Here is a 9,091-nt window from a genome sequence, read left to right on the forward strand (position 1 = left end):
TTCATCATAGTAAACATGTGAAAATAATTTTTTTTCCTCTCATTTTTCATCAAACTAAACTCACCCTAATTGAATGTATTTATCATTATTTTTCTTGATTCGTAATCACTCGCCCTAATAAAGAGGAATAAAGAGGAAGAACAGTACTTATAAATTGAAAGCATTAATAAATTGAGGTGACCGATTCAGTTTCAAAGCACCACGGTATTATTTAATTTGTCATTTTTAGTCGAGTTAAATTTCTATTTAATTTGATAGGTTTACAGCTGTTCAATAAGTCCAACATGTGAAGTTGCTAATGATAAAATTCAGACTCTGTGCAGAGTTTGAATGACTTTATTTTTATTGATTTTCATAAATTTTCATCCACTTTATAGGAATTAGGAAGGCAGCAACTCAGCGCCGACTGGAGCTCAGCTAACCAAAATTCCCTAAAAAGTCAATATTGCTAGAATGTTCCAACTCAAGAACAAGAACAGGAACCTGATTTCAAGAATGGATCAAGAAGAGGAATTAAAGAGGTGCAAAAAATGGAATCTTTGGCCTGATTCTGAGCCCTTTCAGCTAGTTGAAGAGGCTGCACTGGAGCTTCGTTTGTTATCGTGTACGGAATCAATCAAGGGGTTGGGTTAGGGTTGAGCAAAGTGGGGCCTTATTGTTGCCATCTGGGGGCGGCACCGGCGGCCCTATTTCGTATTTGTTGGTGAATGTGTACTCGTAGAGGGATGCTTTGTCTTGATTTGTGTTTAGCTATGTGGATGAGTTGATGCATTGTCATGAAAGAATGGGTGTTTGTGTTTATCCGATTTCTTGATTTTATGATATTGCTTGCTTGATAGTTTGTTATATCTAACTGTAATTAGGTTAGGTTCTTTTGATATAGTTTTGAACTTGGATATATTGTGCTAATTATGGGGGCATTATAGTGCAATGTGGAGTTTTTAGTTCGTTGCTAGATGTGTAGTGAAGATTTGAGCTATTTGATGATGTGAAATTTTGATAGCTTTATGTATCATGGCACAATAAGGACTTTCTCACCCATAGCCGCAGTAGGTTTTTCTCTGGCGTGGGGTAGAAGATAATATAAGATAGTTTTAACCAAGAAAACATGTTATCGAAAAGAGAGGTGAAAGAATTCACATAAATCTTGTGTGATGAGGTGAAATTTCTCTCTTTGTATTTTTTAAGGAGAATCCATCAAAATCCATAGAGTTTTAAAATTCACATACTTTTAGATACCTAAGGATTTTTTAAGACATTTTAAAATCTATATTTAATACCTCTAGATTTTTAAAGACTTTTAAAAGTCTGGATTGAATACGCCCGACTTTAAAGTCCAAAAAAAATCTTATAGACTCTACAACCAATACAACCCCCTAAATAAATGCTTCACTGATGTAAGTAAAATATAATAGCATCATCACAGCTTTCATAATTCCATTCATGAAGATATCTCGTAGTTCCGAGAGTCTTCTCTTAATGATTCCTTGGACATATCTCTCTGAGTTGCAGGGTCCTGTATTCCGGCATCACCTCCGGAAAATGTATTTCCCGATGCGACGGCCACTACTCGTGCAATCAGAGTAGAAACAGCCCTCCCCCGAGACGCTGCATGAATGCATTCATCTGCAAACTGTATAAAACCAGAAGACTTGTAGAATTATCAATTAACAAACAAACTTCTTTTCTCAACATGTACTCCAGAGAAAATGCAACAACAATGCTTCCCCAACGATGATCAATCGATAAATTCCTATTTTTTAGTTTATTCATATTTGGTCCTAAATATACCATTCCATGTTGAAACAAGTTTATACTAATCTTGTGAAGTTATTGCCCATCAATTTCCCTTTCTTTCTACTTGAAAATGATACTTCATCTTTTACGCATTTTATCAATCAAGTTTACCTAAACATTTGATGGATGGAACATACTCATGATACAGATGCAATAGAAATACATGGTTCTACTCAGATGTTTAAACATTTCAAAAAAGAGAAATGCATACCAACATTGAGGACCCTCCATAGCTGAAGGCCAGCAATCTCAGGGCTGTATCAAACGGAAGCTTGACGGAGAAACCTGAAAATTGAAGCTTAGGTAAGCGAGCCAATTAATGCGTTGACGACTTCTATTTATAATTTTTCGTTTCGTTTCCCCTTTTATTATAGAAAAAGATGCAGCTTACATATACGCTTGGTGCACAGAGAGGCGAACTTCACCCAATCATCTTCCTTCTGTCAAATCACAGTTGCAGAAACAGGATAAGTACTGTGAGAAACCCAACTCCGGGACTCTAAGGAGAATTCGCTAGCTCATTCTGTTGCAGTATTAAAGTTTTAGAAGAGCATATATATTATGCTTATAAGATCAATAAGTAATCTTTCTTCTACTTTCCATTTTCATTATGTCATTTATAGATACAGACCTAGATATCTATTCCACTCATACTCCAATGAAAGAGAGATGGCATGGCCTTGTTAAGATTTTAAAAGCTTTATGTACCTCGCACAAGAAACAAAAGGTTGAAACTCACATTTTTGCACCACTAAATGCTAGACTTCTCATAAAAACTACGACGATTTACCTCATGCGGTAGGAGAAGTCTCCACTTCCAACGCACCCAGAAGCTGAGAACAAGTCAATCATCTACGTAGCAGGTAAGTTCTTTGACATTGACCACGTGGCTGATTCTGGATTAAGAGCACTCCGATTTGACATAACCTGCAAAGTTGTTCCCCTCATAATATACGCGGTGAGGTGTGGTTGATTTTCAAAAGGTTTAAGAGAATGCAGACTCCCATCCTCCAGTTCTACACCATAAACGAAAGGAAGCCTTAGGGAGAGAAAACTATCTGGTGGCAGAATCGCAGGGCAACCCAAACTGAACTGTAGCTTTTGTTCACGATCAGGAACAGAGGGAGGTAGGCAAGACAACTGCGATCAGGAAAAACTTGTCAAACACAACATAATTTCAGTAGCTCAGGCCACAAAGACATCATTATACAATTTGCATGAATCTATATCAATCACGAGCTGAAGGGAAAGTGTGAGAACTTCCATTGACTGGCACAATAGAATAACAAATAGAAAGAGTTGGTCAATTTTTTCCATAAAGAGCATCCTTATGCCTGTGATATCTGAGAGAGAGAGAGAGAGAGAGATAGAGAGAGAGAGAGATTTTCACTAGTTGCATACCTCAAATTGAATAACTGGGCTTGCAGCCAAAACAATCGGAAATGAAGGCGTTACCTGTACATCCAAAAGCAAATTTAGTACAAAAATTTTCATGATCCTCTTCCCAATAGGATGGACATCATATTTGAACTAGTTATAACAAGTACTATATAGTGACTTTGAAAGAACATATAATCAAAGCCTGACATGGATATATAGGCGATATGGAATATTTAGCACCACTAGAGACACAAAGAAAAGATAATAGAAGGACACACTAACTACATTTTCTGTTTGAAAAGATGAATTCAAATACAAAATTATGTTTGTTAGGCCAAAAAAAAAAAAGAAATTTGCATAGGTTGTCATCTTACAAAATCTGCCTGACATTCAACGGCTCAGAAAAGCTACGGAAAAGCCTCAATGTACACACACACACACGCACACACACGCATATATATATATACATATAGAATTGATTTACTAAGTATTTATGGAAAGGAAAACAAAGAAGCACAATCAACACAAATTATCATATCATCCATAAAATACCATCACCTAATTGTAGTTTGTTCAACAAGGAATTGATCTAAGTCAGTTTTAGAGGAACAAGTAAAAGACCAAAAACACCTGCTGGTATAGGATGTTAATACATCCAAGCAGTGAAATGTCCAAGTAATAGGAAATGCAGTCATTATATGTTATGACATGTGACAGATGACCAGATTTAATGCAGTAGAGGAAGAAGCATATACCACAAAGATCCTCTGCAGCTGTGAGATAGCACTTGCATACTTAACATTAGACGTATCGTTTTTGGTCCTGGACTCCCTACAATGTGGACAGTTCATATATATTGGTAAGTTTCTATTCAAAAGAGAGAAGGCGCCACCATGATCATCAATACTAGTAGGTTTAAGGTTAGAATCAAGATCCTCCACAAGGTTCACTGCTTCTGTTCTCTCATTCTGATTTTTGCCATGCCTGGTTGACTGCATAGATTTTTGTGAAGGCATGTCCCCATTGGCTACTTTCTCTTTTGACTTCTCTGGGTTCTTTGCCTTACTAATAGCACCACCCACAACTAGCCCATGTGCCTGCCGTCTGGTTCTACCATGGTTGCCAAGTTTACCCAATTTAGTAGGATCTTGTTTTCTATCTGAGTTCTCCATTGGCAGAGGGAGAACATTCTCCTCGGACGCTGAGAATGATGACCCCAGGTCACTAAGATGATCCAGAGTTAATATAAACCTGTGGCCATGGGGACATTCATGTTCAAACCCCACATATATAGTGACAGTTTTCATAGGATTGGCAGCCTTAATCTGCTTACCGCCATTCACATTGAAAGAAGGTATATTGCTGCCAATACGAGGAAAAGAATCGCCATACTTAGTGGTATTGCTAGCAGTGCCATTATGCTGCAAGTTATCAACTGAAGCAGTATCTTTAACCTTTTGAGATTCCTGACTGTAGACAACATCACCAAGTTTGTCCAGACCCCTATGCCGTCCATTATGTAGCTTAACACTCTTCTCAGCATCTTGTATAGGTTGTTTTCTAGAAAAGAGTGGAGGAAAAGCAGAGTTGGCAGCAGCAGGTCCAGCAACAACTTCAGAAAATGGTTTTCTCATTGTAAAGTTGGATAATCCTCTACCAGTACTCATTTTTTTACTACCGTTTCCAGTGATATCTGAAGAGGGCATTTTTGGAGTCCCAGCTCCATTCTGTGCTCTGCCAGCTACTAACCGAGCAGCATCAGATGTCTGATCATCTGCTTCTAAAGCCGTTTCAAATCTGGGGTTTCTGTCTGAGGAACCCTGCTGGATGTCATTTAGTGGTGGTTTCTCAAGAAATATAGTCCACCTAAGAAGAAATTTCTCGGTTGCAGAAAAGCCACTTTGGATTAAACCTTTTGAAGGATCATAGTACCTTGCACCCCCAATACGAATCAAATTCCATGATGAAGGTTGAATGGGTCCCTTAACAATTCCTTCTGGCAACTTGATACTTGGAAGAAGCTTATCACAATCAACAAAAGTACTCCCCGCAACATTTGCTGAATCAAAATCGAAAGGATCAGGTAGCAGTTGCCTAGAACGGCCACATGCACAAGCATGGAGGTAAACAAATCCACTTGAATGATGTTTAATCTCATGTGTCGAAAGAGCTTTTATGTCATGCTTTTGATGCATGCAAGGTTTCCCAGTCAGACTAACTGCATCACACAATTGCCTTCCAGAACTCCAGATGGACATGCATTCATCCTTCAATTTTTTTATGTACAGTTGCACAGCAGGTCCCTTCACCATAGACATAAAGGCATGCAAGGCTTTCTTTAAATGGACCTCGTGCTGAAAACTTGGATAACAAGGAGGAAGATCTTCCAAATACACCTCCTTCGCAACTGGAAAGGCTTTTTCACACCATAAGGTTGAAAATCTAGTGTTCATTCCAATACCATTCTCCAGATGTGATAATGCAGATTCATATGGATCAGAAGAAGTTGCTACAGTTTCTATTAGTGGAATCATTGCATTCTGCTCTTGCATGCGGTTGGTTTTGGCTTCATATGTGCAACCAGGTTTTGCAGAAAGAATTCTGTGAAGAATCAACTGAGAAGAAGTTGACCAGATCTCTAAAGTTGGGAGCTCGGGGGGAGAAATTGATTTTCCAGAAGCAGCAGTTGCAGAGGTAGAGGCAGCTGCAGCTGCGGCTGCAGCAGCAACCATGCCAACACCTGCAGCACCACTGCTGCCATTACCCATCAAACCACCTCTTCCTCTTAGAAGATCAGACTGCTTGTGGATGAACTCCTTCACAGAGACAATATCCTCCTTGTTTGTATTTTCATGGTGGCTTTCAAGCAAAAGAGAATCTGGTGTAGCTTTCCCATCTAATACTTGTTCTACAAGGCCAATTGCAAACTCGAGAGATTCACAACTCTGAGTTGAACAAGCATCTACAAGTGAAACAGCCCTTGATGCATCAAGTGAAAAAAGAGGGGCTGAACTAGCAACAGCACCAGTCCTTGACCCGACATGGCTGCCTTCAAAAACTGAAAGAGTTCGACATTTTTTTATTGAAAACCGAATTTGTGCCTCAAGGGATGATTGTAATTTTTTCCTCAATCCACCTTCAGATTTGTTCACAGGCCGTGCAAGCACAACGACAGAACTAGATCCTTTAGCAGGCATTCCTGGTCTTGCAGAATTGTTCAAACTTGATGACACATTTAGGGACGAGGTCTCTGAAGACTGTTCCATATTTCCACTGAGGTAAATCTCAGAGAAATCATCAACAAAGACAAAGAGTACAACTGGGGTACATTGACCGGGTAACAAAGAGGTGTAAGAGCCTAAACCTGACATTACTGCATTGGCTGAAGCATTGCGATTCTGAATTCCAATTTTACCAGGAGAAGCATTATTAAATGATGATCCGGTAGCAGGTATTCGTGACTGAGCTGAAGAACGTGGTCTAGATGCTATGGATGATATATTTTGTGATCTAATAAACGGAACTATTGAATGTTTAGCAGCTTGCAGAACCCGGAACTTTTTTAGCAATTGAGTATCGAAACGTGACCCTTCCTGAATAAGTATTACAATGTGACAGACCTGCAGGGCTAAAGTAAGTTCAAATGACTCACTATATAAGATTTCAATCAACACTGAAAGAGAAAAGAAAACATGATTCTAAGACAAATTTGAATAATGCCAACACTCAGCTTCATGGCATTCTTCTAATTTACATAAGACATAAAATCTTACAGATTATGAAAGAACATTTAAACAAAACTTAAGTCACTAAAAACTCATTGCCGGCAATGATTATGTTTTTCCAAATGCCCGTAAGCCTATTCAGTTTTCAGTACATCCAATTATTTCCCTTTTCAGAAGATATCTCATTATATAGGTTAAGAATTCCTTCAATCTCATTCGAAAAAATCATTATAGCCTCGACTTTGTTTATGATCAAATCAAATTTAGAATCAGCACCACATTCCACTAATATACTTCAAACCACTAAAATCCTACTAAAAGTGAGATAAAACTCAAAATCCACAGAAATTCAACAATCTAAATACCAAGAAATAAAAACAAATTCGTTAATAAAAAGAACAATACAACTTACAGTGAACATAAAGATGAAGCCCTTAAGATCCCCAAGCTCCCGGTCCTCCAAAACCGACTCAAAACCCATCCTCCCCTCCGACAGCATCGCCTCAGCTACTGTGCAGTCAAGCATGGAAAACTGCAGGTACAGAATCCCCTTATCTTGGTCGTGATAGAAGCTCAAATTCCTGCTCTCGAACCATCTCCTCATCTCCGAGTCGATCCTCTCGGGTTCGAAGCGAAGCGGAGTATCCAAACCGCCGGAGCCGAAGGCATAAGAGTCGGCGATTTTGTTGATGAGATGAGCGACGTCGTGGTGGCGCCTCCCTATGAATCCGACCACGACGACGCCGGGCGGAGGCGTTGGCGGGGGCTGCGGAGGGAGGGGGGCGGGGGGTGGCGGGGGGCGAACGAGCACTCGGATTGAGTGGGACTGGGTTTCCATTGGAATTGGGGGCCGCCGCCGGCTGCTCTCTCTTTGCGTTTGTGTTTGTAGCTCCGAACGGGCCACGACTATATCCGACGGGTCGGGTTGGTTCAAGTGTATGCGGCTCCCAAACAGGTGGAGAAGAGCCTAATTGATTGAATTTCGGGCTGCACCAAGACTCCTTTTGCTATTGGGACTCAAAATTAACCGAGCTACTAGCAAACTATTCGATATTCAATTCGAAAAATACTTGTTCGAAATTCGATTCGATAATAAACGAGTATAATTCGAACTCGATTTCGAGTTTAATAATTTTATCAAATCAAGCTTGGGCCTAACAACACTCGCCTAGTTAAGCTCGCGAACATATTCAGATTCCATTGTTCACGAATATGTGTTACGAGCATGTTCACGAACCTTCAATCAAGCTTAGTACACGAGCCCTAAATGAGACAAGTTCGAACTCAAGTAACATATTAATTAAAAAAAATTCTAATTTTTTAACGAATTTGAGCTCGAATATTATGTGTACGAACATCTAACGAGCCGAGCTTAAGCTCAAGTTCAAATTCAATATTATCGAGTATCATACGAGTAGAGCTCGACCTTGGTAAATGGGTGACGAACCGAGCTCGAAGAACAAGATAAATGCTCAAATCGAGTTCGACCACCTGAATAATATTTAAAGGAGTTGAGCTCGAACCCGTTAGTATTTAGCTCCGCTCGACTCGTTTACGACTCTAATTGTTATAGATTATTCTGTCATTTTCACGATTATACGAATATACGTCATAAACTCTAAATTATACTGCATCCGTCCCGTAAAAATAGTCCTAGGAGGGAGTAGCACAGATTTTAATAAAAATGATTAAGTTTCTTGTGAGTGGAGAAAGGATCACACCATAAAAGATATGATTAATAATGATAATTAATTGCATTGTGAGTGGAGAGAGGGTCTCACGATGTGGTAGAATGTGTAAATAAGTTAATATATGGAGGATAATGTATTGTGGGGCAGTGTCCATAAATGGATTAGGACTATTTTTTATGGACACCCAAAATGAAAAATTAGGATTATTTTTACAGGACGAATGGGGTAATAATTTAATCGTAATTTTGTTATTTTTTTAAAATTAATGGTCTATAATTAAAATGATAATTTTGTGACTTTCAAAAATATAAATGGTCAATTATAAATTCAAGTATCCCATATATTTTCTATAAATCAATTTTTTTCAAATGGAAAATATCGTTACATTGACTTACCCCAAAAATATCAAGTTCTCTACTTCTTTTTTGTAATTTTATTTTCAAAAATAGTTTAATTCAATTAATTATAATATATGCAATATATATTATAATTAATATA

The 9,091-nt window shown here is 38.6% G+C and overlaps 1 protein-coding gene across 4 annotated transcripts; it reads right to left on the reverse strand.

The window, feature by feature from the left end:
• Nucleotides 1–1,377: 1,377 nt before the first annotated feature.
• Nucleotides 1,378–7,865, reverse strand: LOC131019918 (uncharacterized). 4 transcript variants are annotated; one of them, XM_057948550.1, is made up of 8 exons: nt 7,315–7,865; nt 3,933–6,797; nt 3,199–3,252; nt 2,588–2,937; nt 2,429–2,505; nt 2,189–2,237; nt 2,009–2,082; nt 1,378–1,633 (listed from the first exon to the last, which is right to left on the reverse strand). In XM_057948550.1, the coding sequence occupies exons 1-4, from the start codon at nt 7,738–7,740 to the stop codon at nt 2,650–2,652; spliced, it is 3,633 nt and encodes a 1,210-aa protein (XP_057804533.1). In that variant the 5' UTR covers nt 7,741–7,865; the 3' UTR covers nt 1,378–1,633; nt 2,009–2,082; nt 2,189–2,237; nt 2,429–2,505; nt 2,588–2,649. The 4 variants fall into 4 exon arrangements, with proteins under 4 accessions (XP_057804533.1, XP_057804541.1, XP_057804529.1 ...); XM_057948558.1 differs by having other exon boundaries at nt 2,189–2,320; XM_057948546.1 differs by lacking the exon at nt 2,429–2,505.
• Nucleotides 7,866–9,091: the final 1,226 nt, after the last annotated feature.

The sequence above is a fragment of the Salvia miltiorrhiza genome, chromosome 1 (assembly GCF_028751815.1).
Source record: "Salvia miltiorrhiza cultivar Shanhuang (shh) chromosome 1, IMPLAD_Smil_shh, whole genome shotgun sequence".
Lineage (NCBI taxonomy): Eukaryota > Viridiplantae > Streptophyta > Magnoliopsida > Lamiales > Lamiaceae > Salvia > Salvia miltiorrhiza.

Excerpts from the sequence above, each read along its gene's own strand:
- LOC131019918 (XM_057948546.1), bottom strand. The coding sequence starts at position 7,740 with ATGGAAACCCAGTCCCACTCAATCCGAGTGCTCGTTCGCCCCCCGCCA. Across the intron at positions 3,253-3,932 it reads AGCTGCAGAGGATCTTTGTG|GTAACGCCTTCATTTCCGAT; the intron begins GTATATGCTTCT and ends TTGGATGTACAG. Across the intron at positions 2,938-3,198 it reads GCCCAGTTATTCAATTTGAG|TTGTCTTGCCTACCTCCCTC; the intron begins GTATGCAACTAG and ends TCCTGATCGCAG.